The sequence below is a fragment of the Drosophila novamexicana genome, unplaced genomic scaffold, assembly GCF_003285875.2.
Source record: "Drosophila novamexicana strain 15010-1031.04,08,12 unplaced genomic scaffold, DnovRS2.1 tig00000008-arrow-pilon, whole genome shotgun sequence".
Taxonomy (NCBI): Eukaryota; Metazoa; Arthropoda; class Insecta; order Diptera; family Drosophilidae; genus Drosophila; species Drosophila novamexicana.
The window spans coordinates 6319049-6344829 of NW_020824765.1; the positions used below are offsets into that span (position 1 = coordinate 6319049).

The following is a 25781-nucleotide window of genomic DNA, read 5'->3' on the forward strand; positions in this document are numbered from 1 at the left end:
TTTTTGGCTTTTTTTGACTGAAACTTGATATGGCGCTCAACACACAAATAAAACCAATTAGGCAAAACTGAAGGGCAATAAATTGATAATCAATGTGTGTGTTGGTGTGTTTGCGTGTGTGTGTGGGCGTGTTGTGTATAATTGTAACTGTATTTGTTGATATCTTATAGATATTAAAAGTACAAGCGTCTTCGTATTTCAGTATTAATTAGCAAATAAATCACGCACGTCGGCATGCATGTAAATGAATCCACACACGTCTGCCCACGTTTGGCAACCTTGAAGCCACAGCCCACCCTCATGGAAACCAAAAGCCACCCTCACCTTCCCAACTTTCAGCCCAATTGCCAGCTGCCAAAACAAAACGCCCAGCATAAACAATGCAGCCCCGCAGCCCCCACTTCTCGCTTACTTTGCGTTGGGATCGCGCAATGAACGTGTGGATGGCAAACCACGCAAGCCCTTCTCCAATTTATCCGCATCGCCGGCGGAAAAGCGAAAATTCATGGTGTGTCCCAGGCTTTGGCCCTGTGCCTGGCTCTGGTTGACGCCTAACAAAAACCGACTGCGCTGCTTGCCGGCGACAATGCCGTTGGCTGCTTCGCCGCTACCGCTGCCGCTGCCCACATCCAACATGGCACTGCGCGAGCCACGCCTGGGCCCAAGGAGCTCAATGCTCTCCTCTTCGTCCAGGCCATAGCTGGCCACGCTGGCAGCTGGCACGGGCACAGGTATCTTTGCCGGCGGCGAGTACTCGGCATTTGCCTCAGACAGGCGTCGATACTCGCCGCTACGCGAATTCTGCAGCTTCCAGGAAGCGCGTCGCGTATTTGCCACACTGTGACTGCTGTTGCTGCAGTGCACCGAGGCGTTGGTGGTGGTCAGATTGCCGGTGCTCTGCGACACGAGACAGTTGGAGCCGGAGCTGCTGCTGGAAAGGCTAGAGTTGCTGCCACCGCTGCCGCTGCGACGCATGCCGCGTTTGCTGCGGTGCAGCTGCTGCTGCTGCTGCGGCTGTTGTTGTTGTTGCTGTGGTTGCAGCTGTTGCTGCTCCTGGAGCAGCTCCTGGCCTGCGGGCGGCTCCTCAGGCGTTAGCAATGCATCGGTGCTCTTGCAACAGCTTTGATGACTGGCGGAATGCTTCATGGTCCAGCGAAAATCATTGGAGTTCTCATCATCCAGCGGCGGATAGATGCGTCCAGTTGCCGGCGGCGGCGGCAAACGTTCCTTGGAGCTGCTCAAGCTGGGCTCCGTTGCCAGCGGCGAGACGCACTCATCGATGGTATTAAGTGGCGAGATTTGCAGCACTTGCTTCTGCTGCAAGAGCTCAATTTCATTCTTAATGGCCGGCTCAATGCCCAGCAGGCCCAGCACCAGGCGCGGATTGGCCAGCACAAAGCGCTCAAAGGTGGGAAAATCGATGCGATAGAAATCCGTTTGACAGCTGCGACTCGTCTTCGGTGTGGCTGGCTCCACGCTGGCCGGCGAGGCGGCCTTTGAGCTGGTCGCTGTGGCCATGGGCGGCAGCTGCATTTCACGTCCCCACACCTCGGGCGGATGCGAGGAGCTGCGCTGCAAGGCCGCCGCCTCGTTAACCATGCCCATGGCCAAAGTGCCGCCCATTAGCGGCACATCGCCGCCAGCCAAACCCAGGCCAGCCCGTGCGGCCGCAACCCCACTGATGTTGGGAATGGAACGCGCCGGTGGAAATTTGAGCGAACCATGCGAACTCATGGCAGCGGATGAATAAGTCATTTCCTGCAGCGCGCTAATTGCATTGCGCACCTCAGCGCTTAGCTGGGCGACATCCTGATGCAGTGTGGACACCTGTGAGTCGAGACGCTCCAGCGAGGGACGTTTGCCTGACTCCTCCTCAATTGGGGGCTCCACCTCCTCAAAGGAGTTGCGATCCAAGCTGCTAGCCATGTTCAGTGGACGTTGTCGTTTGTTTGTGTCCCGCAGGGTTATCAAGGAGCGTCCACGCTGATGCAATCGTTGATGACGCGGACTATTCATGCCCAGCAGCGGCGACCGTGTGATGCTGTGATGCGGCGAAGGCGATGCTGATGTTGCTAGAGGACCGCCTGCAATGCCGCCAACAGCAGCTGGAGTCTCCTTATCCTGTTCGCCATTGCAATCGGCCTCCTCACGATTCTCATCATCCTCACTGATGCTGGGCAACGGAAATGTGGGTCCAATGTCCGATTCTTGATTTTCGTAGCCCTCACGCAAATTGAATGTCAGATCATGCTGTATGTCATTCGCAAACTGCTGCTGATACTCTGGATATAGTCGGAGCACCTCCACCAGACCGCCCATGTGTATGCACTTCAGATCGCAGTAGGTGAGCGCCTACAAAAACGAAAACACGAAAACGTTTTATGTTAAATGATTATGCACTACTCTCAAGTCTGTTGCCTGCCTTTCCTGCCTGCCTGCAGGGGTCTCTCAATGAGTTCCCAACAGCAGGAGACCGTATTTTTAGTCAACAAGGCCAGGGTCCATGGGGAACATTGACTACAACTAAAATTTCCTCTTAAATATAGCTTTAAATAGCTTAGGAATGAGTAACAAATTTCAGTTTTATAACTTCATAAGTAAGCGCCTAATTTAGACTGCTTAGCTCGCACAGTTTTGGATATAACTATTATTATAATTATTTTAATTTTAATTTTATTTTTAATTAATTTTAAATAACTTCTCCATTCACAAATACTTTTCAAGCTACACTTACTTTTATATGTTTTTCACTATTTTTAAATTTTTAGGTCCAATTTTAAATTTATAACCCATACATTATTTGAAAACACATTCTGAAACTCTACCATTCTCATGCATATCATTTCATCAAACTAATGTACTCCGGTTGTAGCTAGATTTTGGCTTTTTACAATTATAAATTCTTCTGTCAATGTATTTGTCTACAATTTTGACTTCATGCAAAATAAAGTAATGTGTGGAGCATATAATTCCATTTTCACTCCTCCTTGAGTTCTTAATTATAACAGCTTAAAAATACATTTTAAGCAAAACATTCTCGCATAATATAATGTAAAACTTTCACATTTACTTCATTAATTTTATAAAAAAAAAAATTATACAAAATAATTAGCGTAATGATAAATTCAAGTATTACAATTTGTTAAAGCAAATAATAAAATAAAATGAAATAATTAATAATGTTAATAAAAATAATACAGTTTGCCTTAGATATATTCAGTGAGTCACGCACTTTACATTCTCTTTTATAGGGCAACACTTAGTCGGCTTGTCTTCAACTTTTTCCACTCAATAATGTTGGCGCCTTGGCGTCTTCTTTACATGCTCAAGTGCACCATCTTGGCGCACACACAACACACACACGGACGAGCACGCGTACACACACATTACGCTTAAGTATCACCCATACGCCCCGTTGTTGCTCTTGTTGGCCGACTGCCACTTCGGGCCGTACCTGGAGTGGCGCCTCAGAGAGCGCCCGCTGCGTGCAGCACAAAGCAAATGTCTGCGCTTTATTTTGACGTGGAGGCAGACATGCAAATAAACTGTCCACAAAGGCAAAAGCAACAACAACAATAACGAAAGAGAAAGTAAATGCTAAAGAAAAGCGTGCAAAATAAATGACTGGGAAAATGGATAAACAGAACCACAAAAGCATTTTCCGCACGCCCACAACTATGAATTAATTGCCATGCTTTCCACTAATTAAGCGATGATCTCTTAATTTAAATTTAAATCATGCGCCCACGTTTTTCAGGCGAATTCGCCCCGACACATTATTGCATTCATTGACTGACATTTATGCAAGCCACACATAATTCGCCTGCGGCTGCTGCGGCTTTTGCGGCCAGCTTACAGCCACTTTAAATTTGGAAAAAAAACGCAGAGAAAATATTGAATATACTATATGCCACGTTGCAGTCAAGTGGAAAGTCGTCTACAGATGCCTAAATGCTCGAACGGCGCGTCGTTTGTCTGCGCTTAACGTGATAAAATTTACGAGAAGCAAACAAACAACAAGAGATAACAAAAATAAGCAAATAAGCAAAAAGAGCACAAACAATGCTTGAACTTTAAGCTTCGCCCTTAAATGGCAGCCTCGATAAAAACATAATTAACACACATATAAAAGGAAGAAAAAAATAAAATAACTAACAAAATTCGAATAAACATAAAATCTATTTAATTAAAAGCCCACGCAACTCAACTAGAAAGCACAACACATTCAAATACCCGGGGAGCATTCACATAAAGTTTTGTCAGCATTTGAATACAAAGCGAAATATATTTTAAGCTAAATGACACTGGCTAAAACTGTGGATTGAGCCTTGGGCTTAAAAGAGTGCAAAATGCGACACATAATAAGTATAAGCCATTTAACACCAAATATAAGCTCTTCAAAAAGTAAAATTACTAAATTTAAAAAACTTTAAATAAATTACATTTCAGAAAATGCCCTGGCATGCAATACCCATGTACTGAGAGATAGCTTTGAACAATTTGGAAAGTATTTCGAAGCTTTGTATTAAAATGGAAGCTTTAAAGTAAGCAACAAATATAGTGTAGAACATACTTAGAAAGCTTTGACATAAGCTTATCAAAAATGAGTAAATAAATTATTTTGCGTGTGCAATTAGAAGGCTTTGCTTTAGCCTTAGGGGTATTTAGGCAAATAGGAAGATTAATATAAAGCATTGCCTTAGTTTTAAAGGCACTTAATTTAATACTAAGTTTACTATGTAACTATAAGAGCTTAAAAGCACATTAAAGCTTCAGCAAAAATGATTCCAATTGCCAATTTGACTTGAAGCCCAGCTGAATAACTGCCTAAATCATATGATTACTCTCATAGCTGCGACTATTTCTAGACAAGTTGTAATTAATTTTGTACTGCCCACTTTTAGCTGTTGTCATTTGGGCTTACCTTTATGTCGCTGCTGCTGCGTACGACAACATCCTGGCCAGCGCTGTTTGTGGTAGCGGTCATTTGTCCGTTGCTGGTGGCAACCAGATGCACATTTATGTCCGAGCCCACGAGATCGCCCTTGCCTATGTGTATTTATGTGTGTGTGTTTGTGAATGTTTGTGTGTGTTTAAAACAGAGAAAAAACAAAAGGTCAGTCGCTAAGTAAGAATCAATAAGCATAAAAATAGCAACCATTTGTCTAGGCAACGTCGTGAATGCATAAACAAGCAGCTGGCTGCCTGGGCCAAATGGTAAAGCCAAACATTGAGAAGCGAACGAACTTTCGAGTTCAATAAACGCCTTCAATAAAGATAAACAAAATGGAAACATGGCCATTTAAGCGAACGCGACTTGAAAACCCAAAGTACTTCAAACACGCTCAAACCAACAGCAAATCGAACAGTTAAATGAATGCACTCAAGACTTACCCAAAATGGCAACAACCATGTCGTCCTTGATCACTTCCATGGATCCATTGCACAGATAATATATATAGTTAAGTGCATCGCCTTTGTGTATCAGATATTCGCCGGGTGCACAAAAGTTCGTCTTTATGTGCAGTGACAACAATTTCAGGCAGCCCTGCAAAAACAACCACAAAAACAAGAACATGAAATACTGAAGTAAGAAATGGACGTAAATAAGATTTGATGCAAGTTTATTCCTCTGGCACCTTTGAGTTGAGTGGGTCAAGGAGCAACAGGCGAGCTTCAGTATATAGAAATATCGTGAACTTTCTGTGTGACAAGCTGCATATTGCCGCGTGGTTCAGTGGCTGCCACGAAAAGTGGCTTAAAGCGCGCTTATTGTCGTTGAGTGTTTTCTGTTTGCCATCTCTGCATAAGCTTTATTAATGTTTGCACTTCGTATTGTCGTACACTCGTTCAGTTTACTATTTTATGGTCAACTTGCATTTGGCGTGTTTTGTTGATTCGCTGTGCGAGAAAGTTGAAAATTTAATCGGCTAAGAAAATGTCAGGGTCATGCAATAGTCTGCTTCCAGTTGATAAAGATGTCCGTACTTAGCACTTTGCTGAACAAACAACAACATTTATTTTACAAAATCTTAATAAGCTAAGCTGGCTTTTTCTTTTCATCTATATTAAGCTGGAGGCAATCTTTATCGATTCGCACAGATTGCAAACATAAATTCAAACATGCTAAGTCAAAGATTTGTTTGCAATAAATAGACTTTACTAAATAGACTCAAGTAAGGCCAAAGTGAAAGTGTTAATAATATTTGAATATTTAAAATATTTCTAAATATTTTAAGGAAAGGAATTTAATTGGTCGAATTGCTAAAGAAGACGAAGTTGGTCAAATATTTATCTCTTCTAATATATTGCAGCATAAATTCAATCATAGTTACTCAAGATTTATTTTTGTGCAACAGACTTTACCAAATAATCAGAACACTTGAGCAAAACCGCTTAATTTAAAGCATAAATTTGTTTAAAAAATATTTTAATATTTTTGTAAATATAAAATAAGTATACATATGCAAATAAATAAAATGAATTCTATGGCCAATTTGTAACAAACTAAAGATATCTATTTAAAATGTAAATTTACAAAAATTATTCATTTCCTACTTTTATTCGAGCATTTGCAATATTATTGCAAGTTTAACAAATTGTACCCCGCTATAGATAATAAATTCTGGAATACAAACAAAAATCCTTGACTTTTCTTTTACGGAATTCTCATTCATGTTTTGTCCCTATCCAGGTACCCATAAAGTCCCAAGTGCTACTTATTCAGAATGAGTAATTTCATGTTGCAATTTTAAACGACTATTTTTTTTTCCAAAAATCGTTTATGCAGCCAAAGTTGAGTCCTTCGCTACAATTGGATGAATGCTGTACTCAAGTTGAAAGTTCAACTCAGAGAGCAACTGTAAACTTTTGTTTATCCTTTTCTTGCGCAACAAACTTGGCAAGAAAATCGGGAGTCGACAGTACGGAAAACTTTCCGGGTTTATTAGTAAAGCAATGACTCGACCCTGTGGCGATAATGCAAGTGAAGCTTAATTGGAAAATCAATTACTCTAGACGCACACGAAGCACGCTTCAGATTTTGGCACCATTTACCACGCACAAATGTAAGTTTGTAAGTGTCTGTGTGTGTGTGTGTGTGTGTGCCACAGCTTAGTGTGGCAAATGACAAGGGTATTGACATTGTCGTCTACGATAAACATCACAACTCGCACCGTTGCATTCGCTTTTACTGCGACTAGCCCTCTCTCTCTCTCTCTCTCTCGTTCTCTCTCTCTCTCTGTAGCTTCCTCACACTTTCTCTTTCTCAGTCTCTATTTATTTGTGGCCAAACGTTTTGCCTAAAACCTTTTTCATGCTTCAGTCGTTGCCCGTGTCGAGCTGTTGGCCAAAAGGCACACACGCGCAAATCATTCAATGAATAACCGAAACTTTTACCTGTGCAATTGTTTGGGCGTGTGTGTGTGTTTGAGTGTGGATCTGGGTGTGTGTATTTGTGTGTGCGTCTGTTGACTTTTGACTGCCCTGGCCAAGTTAGCTGCCGATTATTTTGGCATTGCCATCAGCATCAGCATCATAAGACCATTTGTTTGAGAGCTTGTATGGCTTTTAAAGCGGCGTCGACCCCAGCAATAACATGAAAGGCACCAGGGAAACAAACACACACGCACACACCCACACACACACACACACATAGCTATAGATACGACTCACCTGTGAGGCAGCCTCGAATATCGGCAGCTGTAATATTTCACGATGTAGATGCATGGAGACATCGCCACGCAGCTCCTCCGGAAATTCGCGCAGCGTCTGTTGAAAAGAGAAAAGAGAAAGAGAGAGAAAAGCAGAATAAGTAAGAGTGAATGAAAGGAGGTTATGGTAAACACGAGTGTCAAGTGCCGGATCCCAAAACTTACATATCCTTTAAAGCACACACACACACACACACACACCTACATAGTTGCAAATTGAATTGAACGAAATTGTAAGCATTGGACTTTATTTTTCTTTTGCTCCTTGCAGTTTTTTCCGTCATTTTCTGCCATACTTTTCATACGTAACATGTAAAATAAATATCTCTGTCTCCTGCGAATTTTGCTTTTTTTTTATCATTTTGTTTATGTCTCAGTCCCAAAGGTGCGGGCAAGTGTATTGGATAAAATTGTTGAGAGGATTAATAGGAAAATTGAAAAGCTTTTGCATTTTGTTTGTTTACATTTTTGTTTGGTGGTTGCCCTCGATTCTTTGCTTCAGATACATAAGTATATAACCTCCAGAGGCTTGCAGTACACACAAACAAACACACATATATGCCTTGAATATGTGGCTATCTGTTGAATTTATGAATGAATATTACTCAAAATTTGTACGCTTGCGTATCTTCCATGTAATTTGTTTGACAACAAGACGTAAACAAAATGCGTGAGCAAATATTGTGCAGTGGTGTATGGCATGCGGCGCACTTGACTTCACAAGCAAACAAACAGGAAGGTTAGCAGGAAAGTTAAGACCTCTGCCAGTAAATGCTTTTCTAACCTTTTCCGGCAGCTGGTTAAAACAAAAAAGCAATGTCTAGATTTCAAAATTATTCCTTTTCACAAATTAACGAATTAATTTCAAACAAATATAGGAAAATATACCAACATTTGTAAAAAAAAAGGGCTTAAAAAACACGCTTAAGTTGCAGTAAAGTATTTAAAAGGCGTGCATTTTAAATTAATAAAGAAATAAATATTTGTAAAACAGGCTTATGCCTGCAACGTGACAGGGGTTCCCACTCTTTTAACTTCTTCATGCAAAAAGCTTTTAAAATTTTAAATAGTCCAAAAATTAATTAAATTGTTAATAAAAAAAATAATCTGTAAAACATTGATGTATATAAGACACAAATATTGACTGGAAGCAATCACAGATGGAATATTTAACCCAATTTAGTATATGTAATCCCAGAATACTGGCATTTAATTTAATTGAATTCAATTGAATGCACATTAATCGCTTTTAAGTTCTACGAAATATTCAGTAAACAATATTTGTTAGAAATTTGCATTTATAGAGAAGCATAATATTCAATGGAAAATAACATATGTGTGCAGAACGCACACAATAGTAATAAAATCAATAATATGAGAGACAGATATGTGCATAAGTTTCAACTTAGTCGAAATTAGAAGCTTTTTTTTGTGTTAGCCACAAAACCATCACGAAATGTTAGACATTTTTTGGTTAAATGAATATACGGAATGTTTGGCTAAAATTACTCTCGTGCCTTCGAGTATTATTTACGTTGACATGGGCAAAAATTTAACTAAAAACCAATACAAACAGCAACAAAAACTAACCAATGAAAGTATGTATAAAGTTTTAAAAGCTTACCACGCGCCGGGTGTGCGTGTGTGTCTGAGTTTGAATATTTACTTACTTAATGGAACATTTCCCCGAGGGGCAACTTGGAATTGTTATTTATATGTGTTTCTCAACCACAAAATCCAAAGAAGTGTAAAATATTTTACACTAATTGCAAGCAGCGGCCAACAACAACAAGTTGGCCCAAAAACTGTGCGCAACGTTAAAGGGCGTGTGTCAGTCCTAACTAAACGCAGGGCGTTTCATTATGCTGGCCAAATTTGTCTTGAAAATTACGCGCAAACACGCCAACACCATTTCTGATACAATGAACACTCGCATTGTCGAGCAACAGATGGGCCAGAGGAACGTTTGGGGGGGCATCCGAGGGGCCAACAGCTCTGACATTTTTCCAGTTAATTTTCATGCGCAATAAATTAACATTTTAATTTACTGCCTGGCAACTGGCGCCCCATCTTGCATGCAATTTATTTAGTACCCTTATGAGTGTATGATGTATATATATCATTCATGTTTCTCAAATATAATTAAATTAAATTTGATTTTAATGAATTGGCAAGCAGCTAAAATCTCATATATATTTTGGTAAAGCTTGTCAATCATTAACAGCAGTTGTTCATCATAAAGCTAAACCTCGTGCCATTCTGATGAGATTTGACCGAGTTGTGGGAGTGAAAAAGTTCGACCTATGTCTATATAGAATATTTAAGGGTACCCTTTTTTACATTAATTTTTAACCAGGGTAAGTAGTTTTTCAATTTAAAGCGAATTTTCAGCAAATTTGTACAATGTCTAGCTGACAGCAACTTCTACGAACTCCACCTGAAGCATGTGTTGATGAAAGGCTTAAGAAGTTAGTTAAAACATAGTGCTTAGCTAGCTTAGCTAAACTTTATGCTTTAATTTTGGGCCTTAACGAAGCAAATTTGGTCCTATCAAATGGTATTCAAATGGTTGCACGCTGAAATTAATTAGACAAGTTTTGGGTGGAGACAAGTCTAAGCCCCGTGAGGCAGTACGCAAAATTCCTGGCCAAAGCCATTGAAGCGTGTGCCTGTCAGACATTGAATAGGATCTCTCTGGCAGGCGCTGTCAGGAGGAGTTCAGTTCAGGCAACTTCAAAGTCAACGGCACACTTTTCATGTGTTGTGCACAACGTAGCGAGGCAGCCCAACAAATGCGCTAATTAATTTGCAGCTCATGGCAACAAAATTGCAGCACGAATTGTTTACACCAGTGGCCGAGGGGAAAAAGCCCAGCGGGAACTTTTATTTGACTTTTGTTATGATAACGGCAATTAGTGAATGGCATGGCAAATGCACGTGCTAGTGCTGCATAAAGTGTGCATGCGTTGCATGCAACTTTGTGCCAATTTGGCTCTTCCACAGTTGAATGAAGCGGAACAGAGACAGGGAGAAAAAACGAGAGTGAGAGCTTTGGGATAGCTGCCACACTTTGTGTATGCTGTGCGGTTAGGGCAAAGTTTGCCATGAAACATAAAACCAAGTTCAGGTTGAAACTCAAACTTAAATAGATTTACCCCTGCTGGGTCAGATTTAATGAAACTACAAATGGTATTATGATTGCTTGGCGCTGTGTTGAATCGATTTTCGCAAAAGGCGCAAAACAAATGGACAACTTTTGCAAATTGTGTGCACTTAAACAATCTTCCATTTGCAAATAGATCATTTAAGCTCGGGCGATAAACAAAAGTCAATTCATCAACTTATAATAGGTCTGAGCATATTCATATAAATGCAATATGGAAATCAATTTAAGCATTTAAATATGCAGGCGATATCTTATCAAGCCACAGTCAGACAAGCTGCCGTTAACTGTACATACGAGGGTAGTTTAAAGATATTCGATCGTCGTTTTTAATAGCTCGCAGAAATTGTTAAGTGTTCAAGTTAAATGCAACTCTTTAATTAAAACAGCTCGAAATGTGTGAAACTTAAATTTGGCGCCCAAAGTGTTGCAGAAGCAGTTTTCAATAGCTTTAAATAGAACACCCATTAAATGTGGCGCCCAACGTGGGACGCTTCAACTGCCAGCAACAGTTATAAATGGCTGTGAATATCGCATTACCTGTGGGGAATAAAGTTGCTGGTATAAAGAATCAAGCGTAAATGCTTTTATTTTATAGTTAGACGAATGGGGAAGTAAAAGCAAAAGCTGGCAGAACTAAATTATGTGAGATTTAAGAACTTTATGTTGTTTATAACATATTTAATAGAACTGTGTTTTCTACAAATTTTTAAGTGTACGCTTAATACATCAAAGTGACGCTTAACGTTTTGCTATACACATATGTCAGCGTATTTGCGAGTTAATTTCAATTAAAAATAATTGAATTCAGTTAAATCCAATTGAAAATACTTTTTGTACCAACCCCCAGGATACCAACTTATTGTATATATGTAGCTACCTGCTGGCTGACATGCAATCAAAGGGGATTCAGTCCTTTGCCATTTTTGCCCAATGCCAATCAATAAGTCACATAAGCGACCAAGCACACAACTGATATTTGACTTCCACCGCAATATATGTCTTTATATATATATATATATAAATGGGATACCCAACAGGCATTTGCTTAATTAAAGGCACAGACATATCAAAATGCCAATGGAGCCGCGCCGCCCGCCCAGATTGCCAAAGATTTTGCGCTGTGTCGACAACTTCTGTGTGTCTGCATAAATGATTTACGAATGGACCCACACACACAGATATCTGTTATGCACTCATGCTCGCACTCGTATTCATACGCATACAGTCATCTACTCATACTTTACCTCGTAGATATCGATGCCGTGGCTGAGTGACCATGAAGTTTGAAAGTAGTCCTCAATGCGCTGCTTCAGCTCTTTGGGCATCTGAAATTTTGAAGATAGAGAAAATAATAATTATAATGGGTTTTTCTCTTCTTTCTCTTTTCACAAATGTCATTAGCTAATGAGCTGCAGTTTTTATCTGAGTGTGTCTGCAGCTCATTTGCATGCGTTCGATGCGTGCGAGCAGAACAAACGCACTTAATTATGTTGCGCATTGCGTATACGCCGTATGGCAACTGCCTAATGCAGCCACTGGCAGTCGTCGTATTATGTGCGCGTGCAAGATTGCACCATCAACAGGTTGTGTGACACGGTCACGTCTCCCAGCTAAACATAGCCCTTCACAGGAATGGGTGGCTGGCAACCGCAACCAACTCAATCGTTCGCTTATGGCTCTGGCTAGGCATCCGCCCCCACGCTGCCTAATGTTGCGCGGCATATGGCGAATGTGAGCTGCATTCCAATGAAACTGAGAAAGTAGGCGCTCGGAACATGGACTGCATGCATAAGGCGTGTGTGTCGACCAGTTGGCAGCCACAGGGGCAAAAATTCATTTCCAATGCCCAAGGCCATTGCGGTTTTGCCATCGATAATCAACTATTAATGAGACCGGCCCATAAGGCTTAAGTATCACTTTGGTGCACTCGATAGAAAAATAAATGTGCACAGTTGTGCGGTTGGCGCACAATGTGGGATAGAACCAGCCATGAATCACTTTTGATATCGTGAATAGACATCGAACAAGCTACACAGACAAGGAACTGCAACAGCTTTCGATGACTATGCACGTTATTTACACAATATGCCTAATTAATTGGCGCCCAACGTGGACAGAAAAGTGTAAACGCGTTTATTGCATTTCCACATGAATGGCGAGCACATATGGCTTTAACATTTAACCGATTAATACTTACATTATGCAAGGCCACGAAATCCTTCAGGTCCCGCCATTTGCTCTCATAAAGGGAGCGACGTGAATACATGCGTTGTATGATGGCCGTCACATTACCGAAGACTACAGCATGCATCAGAGCTGAATGCCAAAGGAGAGAATTCAGAATTTAATGTTGAAAGGCAGTAAAATATGATTTCATATAACATTCGTGAAAGTGGGGAGGGAGTAGGTAGCACACGTGGATGATTACCTACCGCCAATCAGCATCATTATAATGGTGAAAACCTTCTCGGCCGTTGTATTCGCCGACACATTACCAAAGCCCACAGAGGTGAGGCTGGTGAATGTGAAATACAACGCTGTCGAGTAAGTCTCAGCCGTTGTTAGTATGGCAACAGAGGCATTTTTTCTCTCAGCCAGCAGCTGCAGCCAACCTGTGAACAAGACTTCAAGATTTTAATAGGAAAAGAGAAAAAAGGCGAAAAAGAAAAGAAAAGGCATATAAACTTTGTTTAGTAAATCAGGCATTAGCAAAGCCCATGGCACCAGACACATACGTATTATTATTATTATTTTTTTGTTGTGTAATTCAGCCGCTTATTAAACTGACAATGACTTGGCCAAAAGTTTTCGACTTTGCCGCCGCTGTCCATCAAAGTATCAGTCAGTAAGCTGTCAGAGCCTCACGGACATGAAGCGTGTCAAATCCGGCTAAATGCTTAGGCCAAAATGGCAACGGAAACGTCAAACGGCAAACGCCAAATGGCAAATGGCAAATGGCAGTTGCTGAACTTTTTGCCAAACAAATTTTTCTATCTCGAATTTTTGTATCATGTTCACAGTGCATATTGATGTGAAAAGTAACTGGCAATTTGTTGCTTGCGTATGTGATTTTCCCTGGCTGTCAGTTTATCAAGAGTGGAATATTACAATTTACCCGGGGAATACACATGGCATAATGCATAAATAAATGCTAATCTGCGAAAATGTTAAATTAACAGCGACGTGAATGGAAGATATACCCTAGAGATACTTGATTGCAATTAAGGAATTTTGGAACTCTCAGAAGTCAGGTGGAAAGATTGCTATACAATGAAGCATGTTCTGTTTACTAACATTGCAGGGTATATAAACTAAGAAGTGAAAGGATAAGTTTGTGAACTAAAAGGTTAAATTAAGTTAATGTCGGTTGGAATTGAAGAAAGTTTTTGATGATTTTTCCGGACTGCTAAATGTATTATGTTGAAGTTTTATAGACCCCTTCCGATTCCCTAATAAAGTGCACAAAGTAAAAAGAGGACAACAATTGTAGATAAGATGAAAGTTTTCTATTCATTAATTATTATAGTATTGTTGAGCTATTTTGACTTACAAATTGTCTGGCTTCCAATGCGAGTAGAAAACAGTTTAAAAGTCCGGATTTTTACATAAAAGTAGTATATACTCATCAACTGACTACAGGGTATACAAAGTAACAATTTGCAGTTATGGCGTCGGAAATCAAAGCATTTTGTACTCCCATGTACACTAAACCCTGCTGCCCAATGCCAGCACAGGGTACACAAAGTAACAATAAAAACTTTTTAAGGCTCACACACACACATAGATTTAAATCACAATAAACGTTGATTTGATATTGTTTCGCACGAGTTTTGTGCAAACTTTGTCATTCGAATGTGTTAATAACCGTCATTTCCCCCTTCAGCTTTACACCTGAGCTGATTTTAAACTTTGAGCGTGCCTGTTGCCAGCAGAATACATTAGCCAAAACATGTGTGTGTGTTTCCGTGACTGTGTGTGCGTGTGTGTGTGTGTCAGTTTGTGGTGCGGGGCAAAGGCAACAATTTCATTTGGCGTTTGACGAGCCAGGCAAACACAATCAACGCTGGCGGCAAACTAACCAAATTACTGTCCAACTAACACACACACACACACACGTTAACACACACCCAACACTTATGTATATGTGAATGGGCTGATGGGCTGCAAGATGACCTTGGCTTTTAGCCAGTCCATGCGTCGGTCCATGCTGCGCGTCCGCTACTCACCAATGTTACTCTCGGGAAACCACTCGTACTCCTTTACGGCGATGACATACCAGATGCAGGCGAGCCAGTGCGCCGCCAGCGTAAATGAAAACATCAGAAGCGTCAGAATCATGGCCGTGTGCTGTGAATATCGATCAATTTTTTGCAATAGCCTGGCCAGGCGCAACAAACGCGTCAATTTGACAAGATGAATGTGTGATTCCTGTGCATAGAGACACATCGAGAAAGAGAGAGAGAAAGAGAGAGTTGAAAAGTAACGAGATACATTGTTAAACGAGATGCATTGTTAGCGCTGCATAAATTTATCGATGACACTATCGTGCGTATCGATGGTCAACTTATCGGTCGGCATGTTAATTGCACTGATTTTTTTATTACAGCAACCTATATTCATAAACTTTTACTTATTTACTTATAAATATTGGCTTATGCTAGGTATGTTGATGGGTCTCTATAAGGCTATCGATGGCTCTATCTAGGGTATAAGTCGGATGATTAAATTCTTCATTTTGTTCTAGATCAAGGACTGTTTGTATGATTTTAATTCAGATAACAATTACGAAGCGCAGCTGAACAAATATGCGGAAGAGGAAGTGATGTGGCTATTGACATTAACTGCTTGTGAATATAAGTGTTAAGTCTTGGAATTTTCAAACAGCTTGAAATAAATACAATAAATTGTGTGAGTTGATGATTTTAAATAATTGTGAAAGAGTCGGAACTCCTGGTGTAGTTGAATAAACAGAATTGACTCATGAACTCGGCGTAAATGCCAATTTAAAAGTGGGCTAATGTTAACTTTTTATACACTCTACAAAAAGTAAACTAAACAAAAAAGTTGAGTTGAGTTTTAAAGTTGAGTTGAAAAGTTATTTCCAGCTTCAAGCGAAATGCAGTAATAAGCTTTTCATAGCAGCTAATGGCATTTTGGCTCTAATATAATTTTGACCCCTCGAAGTTTGCTCCAATTACGTTGCCCACTTTTACTCGGGCGTAAATCTCATTAGAGTACACGCACACACACACACACACACACATACTCATATGCAGACCCAACACACGCTGAGTTCCCAAAAATTTTGACACATGCCCATTTATTAGCTAGCATTTCCGGCCTTCGCCGTATTATAACTTCCGCCCCAACTCAACAAAGAAAGCAAGCAGAATAAATGGGATAGTTGAACAAAAATCAAATCAAAGGGGCTGTCATCAAAAAGCCGAAATGTAAACATAAACAAGCTTATCAGGCTGCCCAGAAGGGCGGGCAGGTTGACTAAAGAGAAGCTTTGAGCTATCATTTAATCTTGAAGCTGGCAACTTATGTATATAAAAATATATTTTATGATGAAAAGTAAAAATATTATAAACGTGCAACTGTTGAGGCGTCTTTTCTAAAATGGGCACAGTTTATAAATTGCTGAAAGAGCTGAAAAAAAACCTGCGATCTAAGCATTTAGCCTGCAACAGCCTTGCAATAAATTCAATAGAGAGAAGTATACGCGAGGCTGTCAAGAAGCTAAGTAAAAGGCGTTTAAAGCGTACAAGCAAATTTGAGTAGTTCGACTACATCATACCCTAGAAAAAGCTGCAGCAACGCAACAAGCTAGCTACAAGCCAATTGTATATAAAACGAAAAACACATGGACCTTGGAATTAAAATTTTTGGCATCATAATAAAACTTTTCATGTATAGTGAAAATTATTCAAAGTGTATAAAATATGCAATAACGAAACCCAAGATAGTTTAGCTATAATATATGAGCAAAGCATTCATTTGAAGATCATTTGCTGTTTCGAAAACAAAATGCATCAAAGCTTTGAAAAACAATGAATATTCTTTCACCAATTAAAATGTATCTTCGCAGCGGCACACTAATTCACAAGAGATACATTTTCTAAGCTAAATATAGATAATAACGCAAAAATAGGCACCGTATTAATATAAGCAATATACAAAACCATATCATACACGCCTTAAACATGTAAAAGTACAGGATATACAAAAAAATAATACACACAGACAGATGAACAGACAGCAGAGAACATGTCGAGGCGTTGTAGCTTTAAGAAAAGCGGCACAATAGACGCTTTTGTTTTCCTTTATACGGCTTTTCGCTTTTATACGCCACGTGACTGTTTATATGCGTGTGCGTGTGTTCGTGTATCTGTGTGCCGTTGTCAAGCAAAATTGTAATTCATGTTGCAATTTGCGCTGCGCTTTCGCTTTCGTTAGCTTCATTCTTTGCTTCATTCAATGCCTGCCTGGCTGGCTTTAGGTAAAGTTTTGCGCCGCCTGCTCACATTTTGTTTACTTTGTCGCACGTTGAGGCGCCAACAACAAGAACAACAACAACAACAACAGCTACAACGGAAGCAACGCGAAGTAACTTGACTCAACTTGAATGCCATGGCTGGCAACTTCCGTTTCCGTTGGTCGAGCTCTTGTCAACTTTTTCTTCTCTCTTCTCTTTTTTTTTTGGGTCTCAAAGATAATTAAAACTTGGAAATCAACTAAATATGCAAAGTTTCTGGTGCATTAGCTGGAAATTGGTATGCAGCTACTGTGAGAACAAGATACACCACTTTAAAAGTAAGCAGAAGCAGCTAAGAAAACGTCAAAAAGAAAATACTTTTGAATAACGAAAGCTGAGCGCAAGACCTATCCAAAATTTGTCAAAAGTAGCCAAATAATAACATATTATTGAGGTTTTTTTTTCTCGGCCACTTAAGAGCTTTAAACCACATAAAACTCACAAACTTGAAAAGAGGGAGAGAGAGAGAGGGGAGGCGGAAATGCTTGCAATTAGAACACATTTAAGTATTATAAAAGAAAAAAATAAGTTAAGTTCTGATGGCGCCCAAATGTGGCATTAAAAAAGCTTAAGACACGCTCCGATTTTTTCACATTTTTGTTGTGGCCTTCGAAAAATTTTAAAAAGTAAACACATATTTAAGTTAACATCGAGACAGACCAAGTTTTTGCTGGCCTTGGCAAGGATTTGCCTTTTTGGCAACAACAAGTTCTGACTTTGTTAAAACTACATCCCATGCTTAAACCTACTTCATTAGCCAACTCATATTTACTACAAGTTAAAAGCAAAGTCCTGTAGCTAAGTAGTCAAATTTTTTGTCAGATATTTGATGCTTGCTTTAACCCAAGAGCTCAACATACCCTAAGTACTTCAGGTCTTGGAGTACGGGTATACAGAAAATTTCACAACTGTCTACTTGAGTCAACGAGGCAGCTAAAATGTATTTGATTTGATCGGAAGGAATCACAGCTAAGCTGAAAGTTGTTGTTGCTGGGGGTAGTTCTAACGAGCCACAGTCAACAAATGAAACGAGGCACACACAAAAAGAAAACTTTGGTCGGCAGCGCAATCAATGCGAAAGCCATGACAATGCATAAAATCAGTGAAAAGTCAGCTTGAAAATTAACTCAGAACAAAAATGGCAGCTTAAAACACAAGCAGAAGGATACTTGAAATGTTCATAATGGCTGCCAAGAGCGAATTTGACTTTTATTTCTTTATTTTTTTCGCATACACTCTTCGCTAAAGCGAAGGAGGGCATATTTAAACCATAAAAGTGGCACTAAAGATAGCAAAAGTAAAATGTTTCGAAAAGCGGAAATTAAAAATTTCCATCTATGGGCGAATCAGCGTGGGCTCCTTAAATCCCAATTTTTAGGATTGAAGTCATCAAACGTAGTATTATTTATTTGTATTATTATTTGTACTAGACAACGGACAAGCGCTTTCCCATATTAAAGCCACGGCTTGTTTAATATAAAGTTATTTAAATTTGTTTATTACTATTCCTTAAAAGATCAGGTAAATGAGACCACGTATCTCTACTAGTTTCAAGGTAAATTTATTTACAATGTATATGAATATAATACTTCAAAGAGAAAATAATATTTTTAGCAATCAACTAAGCTCTTTCTACGTATAACAAGAACAAAGTATCAACTGTTCCATGACTGTCATCCACTTTCCATTCCCTTTTCTATCCGGAAATAAAGTATCTAACAGTCGAGTAACAATCGGCCTCGAAATTCTTTCTTGTTGTCCAAGAAGGGCGGAGCACTTAATGAAAAAACTGACTTCGCCAGCAAAGAAGCAAATAAAACAAATTCTAGCCTCAAGTTAGGTGCTTGAAAAACCAGGACAAAAGGCTAGACCAAAGGAAAGTCCGGTCAATGAGCAATACCTGAAACCCCTGACAGACAACTGCAAATAATGCAAAACGTAGCATACTTTTTGGAGCTCACATTCAGTTGATACACATTTGGGTCAGAATGGCGCAACGATGGCACCGCATTTACCTACTCAGTTACCGACAGTCGGCGAGGACATGACTTAAATCCGTCTGATGAGCGTCAAGTGCACTCTAAAGGATTCCACTTGCTGGGGCAAATAGAAAAGCGGCTTAAACGAGTTGCGCAACTAAAAATAAATATGAAAACTATGCTCAGCACTTACATGCAACTCAATTCTAATTAAATGCAATTATTTGTAAAGCTATTAAAGCCGAATTAAATTCAGTCAAGTCGAAAATAACAATAAAATCCCTTATAAAAGACATGCGGTATGCATGCGATAAAACAGACTTTAATGCAAATCCTCTTACACTTGAAATTCGGCTTAAATATTTAATGTCAATGGAGGGTTCAGCAGGCCATGTGTAAGCTAAAAGCAAAGTTCACTGATAATCCAAGTGCAGTTGCAAATGAGCTTTCGACCCCTCCCGACTTTCACAAAGACCAGCAAATACAAGTTTGTGGTGATAAAATTCACTTGTGGAAAGTGATTTCTTCATTTTACCTTAAAATCAATTAAATATGTTTAACCAAGCAAAATGCTCGAATCGGTGGCAATTAAATTTGATTAGCCAACCAAACGGCAAGCATATCAAATTAATGCTCAACAATGTGTGCAACATGATATGTTTAATGCGCAAATATAATTGTTAATTTAACACTCAGCACAAAGTGAAGCTAACGAACATTTCAATTAAGCAATTATTATGAATAGCAATTAATAACTGAGATGAAGATAAAGATTACGAAAGAACTTTTTAAAAAGGTCACAAGTAGAGTTACCTTGAAGTTGAACATGAACACAAAAAGACCTACGCAAAATATAACGCAATGTTAGTGAAAAATGAGAAACTTTGTTTCTGAGAATTACTTTGGGGATATTTGTTTATGTGATTAGACATACTGTGCAGTATAAGCAGCTAATATAAGCGTTAAATAAAGATTGATTAGAGTTTCAGCACAATCTTGAGAGGGAGTACATATAGAGAATTTAACTTTAGATAAATAGAACATACAAAATAGATAAAAGAGCGCGGATTAAAGTTACTATGAAGGACATATGTCTAACTGTTCAACTGATTTAAATAAATATCAAATGCATTTCCAGTTCTTTTAAACCAGATTTCAAACGTATAAAAACAACAAATACTTAACGCAATCTGCTCACAAAGCCTACTCCCCAGACACAATCACAATGCCAGCGAAGCCAGCTTTAGCTCAGCTTGTGCATTTTAACTGCAGCAATCACACACTCACACCCTCGTCTTGTGCCCCAGCTTGCAATTTTCCGGGGTATGCAAATAGCGAATTCATTTCTCAAATGTGACACAAAAGGAAAAACTATTTGTTAAATGGCGTTGGAAACAATTTAGAGACAATTACTCACCTCGCCGTCGTACAAATCGGAGGCATATAGATGATCAAAGGGCAGGGCGGCCAATAAGTCCAGGGCAAACCAGCCACGGAAATAATTGATGGCAATCTGTTTAGAGTTGGATACGACCTCACCTTTGCGCGAGACAAAGGTTGTGCGAAAGTTCAATAAAATATCTGCAATAAAAGAGCAATAAAAGAAAAGGATAGAGGACAGGAAACGAGTAAGTAAGTAAGACACAAGAGAATTAAACTAAAAACCCATATTGAGCTTTGAGCTGAATTCAATAGCCAGCCAAGGGCCCTAAAGGATGATGATGATGAGGATATAAGTGTGGCTAACAGGTTGTCCATATAAATGTAACAAAGCATCAACTGGACAACCGAATGCCAAAAAGGGCAACAGCTCATCATCATCATCATCATCATATGTGGTACTCACCGACAATGAATAGCGCCTCGACAATTACATCGGAGACCATGGTCTGGCGATCCGCTTTGGCAAATGCCGCATTGTAGGGCACCATCAATGCCACATAGAAGGTGGCCACCAATATGACCCAATCCCAGATGCCTTTGAATACACCATAATGGGGTAAAATCAAGCGTGACTTTTTTATCGACTGCGTTTTGTATTCGGGAAATGGAGCCTCGGTTGAATGCATAAAGTTCTACAAAAATAGAATATAAAAAAAGAATAACAGAAAAGAAAGTTTACATCAAAAGTGAATTTCAATTAAATACGCCGCGTGAAAGGATTAAGTTAAATGCACGGATTGCCGCATTAGAACGTGAAAAGGCAGCGGCGAAAATTGTTAATTCAATTAAGGGCACACTCGAAGAAAAAGTATAGCACAAAGAGATTATACTAACGAATTATTTTTAATATATAAAATATTCTTGTAAGCAGAATAGTTTTAAATATGTCTCAATACCTTTTAAAATTATAACTCCATATAGTTCCAATATTATAAGAATAATAATAAATAAATTGAATAAAAGATAATAATCTTAAAGATTAATTTAATTTATTATCGATATTTATCCGAATTTTAACTATTTGTCCTTTAAAACGAAAATTGTTTGAATCATATTTGTTGAATATAATATTTGAAATCAAAAAATTGTAATCGAAACAAACATTTCCAATGCAACAGTGATATCAAAAGACCCTCAAAATTGTTGAAATGGCAAAAAGAAAAGCCCTCTAAATTCCATTTGAATAATACCCTACACGCCGAGTGTATATTCCGAGCCATTACCTTCGACAACAACAAAAGGGGATTTAAAGCCATATACGTTTAATTGAATTTGGGTCGCAATAGCAGATTCGATGTTGTGGTTGGAGTGTGTGTGTGTGTGTGTGTGGTTTGAGTGTGGTTATCATACTCACATTGCCCAGCTTCAATTTGGTTTTGACCCCGCCCTTTTCGGGCTTGTAATGACCGGATAGCTGATATAGAACCGCACGACTGCGACGTCTTCCCATATTACAGCCGGCGGGCACATCCAAATTATTACCCTCACCGGTATCCGTATCGCCGCCATCACCAGACGACGGTCCGCCCAGGCCGGGCAGGCCGCCCAGGCCCAGAATGCCGGCATTGGAGCCGGCACGGAATCTAGCGCCCAGGAGTGCAGCTGTAAGGGCAAAAACTTACAGAGTCGCAACACAATAATTTCAATTGATGCAGCAAGCAGCACACAAGCGAGTTGTACGATTCGACAATTTAATTATATTTATTATTAGGTTTTATTTTATGGATTTGGATATATATTTTTTTTTTAGTTTGGGTTGTTTTTTATGTCGGTTTAATTACAATGATGATGCCGGTTAGAGTAAGAAAAAAGAGCACAAAGAAAGAAAATATGCAGATATTGTACAAATACAGTTTGAATCAATTATATTGTTTACAGTTTTTGTTTAATTCAATTGTTTTAAAATGTATTTAGCAATCGGCTAAAAAAGGCGGACATACACACACACACACACACACACACACACACACACACACACACACACACACACCACACACACGCACGCACACACACATAGATAATGTGTATCATAAATTTAGTAATTCAGCCTTAAAGCGACACAAAGTACAAGCTGCATGTGTTTGTCTGTGTGAGTTTGTGATATTATCTGACTTCAATTCAGCTTTATTTGAGAACTTAGCAATACTACACTATCAACAGCCTGCATAGTGTCGTAATTTACTTAATGCATGGCAAATGCAGCTGGCAGCTATGGCTTATGGAAATACATATGTCAAATTTTTTAGCTCAAGCTCATATTACTTCTGAGTAAAAAGCTCAACAAATTGCAATATACAAAATATTTTAACTAAAATGAATTATATTTTTACAATTATTTTGCCACAATGATTCTAAAGAAACAACTATCAAAATATTTAATTAAAATTTAAATCAAAAATGTTTTTTCAGCTTAAATTCATGAGTCAAACAAATATTTACCCGAAATATCAGTTCACAGCATAAAAATAGAAAAAAGCATGAGAATAAATATAATAATTCACAGCCCGGCTCGAAGGCATGATAAGTTGCCAGGCGTGAGGCGCCAAATACTCATGTCCGTGAATTTGTTGGCATGTAAACAAGCCTGGTATGCATAGTGTATGGTGCCAGGATGAAAGTAAACCACAATCTCAAGCACACAAAGAACCGGGCCGCAACCTCTAGCAGGCTCATTAAATTTAACTTAATTTTATTTTCGTCGTCCAACTCAAAGGCGACGCGTGCTGCTATAAATTACAATTAGCTTGATTGTGAAAAATTTGACCCCAAAAAAAGTAAATAGACAAACAAAAAACTGTGGGACAGAGCAGCATACTAATTATACGGATTTAATTTTCGATGTCGTAACAAAGTGTAAAAATGGTGCCGATCCGGCTTATTAAAAACGTATTTTTTCTTTGTTTTATTACCCAGCAAAGGGTATGCAAATTTTGTATCAAATATGTAACCCATTGGATTAGGAAGTTAAGCCCACTATGCGAACTGAGCTCTCGGCAAAGCTAAAGGGATGAAAATTGTTATAGATGCTTCCTAGTATCCAAGAGAGTGTATATTTTAAGACCTAGATTGGAGAATCGCCTGGCAGCCATAGGAACGACGGATCAAGGTTAAAGACTTTCTATGTTAAATTGAAGTTGATTTAATAGACTTTCCAATTAAACTTATTAAGAGCATGTATTCTATACGCATCAGTTAAACAAGCACATAGCTCTTGCAGAAACATTGACATTTTTCTTTTTATATATAAACGAGGGTATTCAATTGACAAACCGAAAACAACCGCTTTTTTTACTTCGCACAAGGGTCTGAAATAAGCGTAACAAATTTGATTTCGATTTTGAGCCCGTAACCAAGCCCAAGCCCGAACCCGAACCCAAGCCCGAGCGCGGCCCAGCCTCGCTGTCATATCGAAATGCCAATTAAGCTGCCAGGCACCTCAATGATCCAGGCCGTGGGCTAACAACATATTTGGGAGTTACCAACTCCCACATTTCAACAGCACGTAGCGCACGCTCAATGCATACACAAAAAAAAAAAAAAAAAAGAAACGAAGCAAATTGACAGAAATATCGAAGGGAAAAAATATGGCGAAACAAGTGCAAAATATGCGCGATTCAGTCGAGCGTGGAAAATGCTGGGAAAAAGTGTCGCACATGCCGCATTGGTGAAAAATTGTTAAGAGGAGCTGCTGCCGCATTCCTGACAAGCCTAATGATGTGTGAAATGACGGTCATTTTAACTGTCGCTGACGCACGGCTCACATAAATGTCGAGCGAATGATAATTCAATTGCCTTTGAAATCTCGCCCGTTTGCCACATCAAATATGGCAAATTCTTCAAATTTACAGCCTAATTACTTGGCCTGTCTGAAAGCACAGTTAATATGCTGCTTTGACAAGCCTTAATTTGCAATTGATGTGGATTGTGGATTGCCGCTCAATATACCACCAGTCAGCGGCATTTGCTGCAAATGTCAGAGTTTATGCTCAAATTAATTTTGAAATTTTCACAAGCTTACGAATACGCCATATATTCAGTTGATATATAAACTAAGCCGCCTGTATATGCCAAAGGCTCTTAATAAAATCAGAATGATTTTGTGGTTTATTTTTATACGCCAACTAAAGTAGCAATTCATTGTGATTTGCCGCAAATGTCAAGACTAACTAATTTCGGAAAATTTCACAAGATTACGTATACGCCACGTGTCTGAGAAGTATATGCAGTTGACAATTCAAATAAACTTTGATATTTAACTAGAAAAAAGCCCTATAAATAGCCAAGAAATAAACTCTACGCTTAATAATAAAACATAATTTCTAGTCTAATTTCCAATGAAACATAAAATCATACTATATCAAGTCCATAAAATAAAATAATTCAATATGTTAGGACAATATAAAAATTAGGAATATAAAATACTTAAGAGTATAGAATATTTTAAGAATATAATTGTTTATAGCATACATAATAATATCATCACCTCCTAGTACACTCTATTAGAAGAGGAAGGTTAAAGTCTATAAGTCTATTCAATCCAACATTAAACACAATTTTGTAATTAATGTGGTATACCTTACAAAATTCATATATGTTAACCAATTGATATGAGCCCAAAAGCTGTCAAAAACAAATGCATGTTAAGCAGCTGCAAAGCCAAATCAACTGCAACTGTCCTGTTGCAATCGACGTGGCAGCTGTCGCATGCAACAGTTTGTGCAACAGTTGTGCACACCGAGCTGCTATTAAATATAAATTTTTAATAATTATGACAACGGCGCCGTTGCACGCTGTTTATTATGCCAAAACGATGTCATCAGCACTAAATAATTTAAGAGCTCAACTCAAACTGTGAGAACTGTGGAGGAGCGATTAAAGCAGCTGCCGTTGTCTGTGAGCAGCTCATCCATTTTGCATGGCTGCAAGGCTCACAAAAACCACAA

The 25781-nt window shown here is 39.0% G+C and overlaps 1 protein-coding gene across 2 annotated transcripts in view; it reads right to left on the reverse strand.

Annotated features, from left to right (window-relative positions):
* Positions 1-242: 242 nt before the first annotated feature.
* The window catches only part of LOC115764952 (potassium voltage-gated channel subfamily H member 8), a 34248-nt gene continuing 8709 nt past the window's right edge, over positions 243-25781 (reverse strand). Inside the window, exons 5-16 of one of the 2 annotated variants that reach the window (XM_030708277.1) lie at positions 22193-22440; positions 21242-21470; positions 20813-20976; positions 15105-15306; positions 13311-13502; positions 13076-13194; positions 12123-12203; positions 7675-7770; positions 5395-5548; positions 4925-5049; positions 635-2352; positions 243-565 (exon numbers count right to left, since the gene is read on the reverse strand). In XM_030708277.1, the coding sequence (XP_030564137.1) occupies positions 409-565; positions 635-2352; positions 4925-5049; positions 5395-5548; positions 7675-7770; positions 12123-12203; positions 13076-13194; positions 13311-13502; positions 15105-15306; positions 20813-20976; positions 21242-21470; positions 22193-22440 (3485 nt within the window). In that variant the 3' untranslated portion in view covers positions 243-408. Of the gene's footprint in view, positions 566-634; positions 2353-4924; positions 5050-5394; positions 5549-7674; positions 7771-12122; positions 12204-13075; positions 13195-13310; positions 13503-15104; positions 15307-20812; positions 20977-21241; positions 21471-22192; positions 22456-25781 lie in introns of both variants that reach the window. The other variant, XM_030708284.1, reaches the window with a different exon arrangement.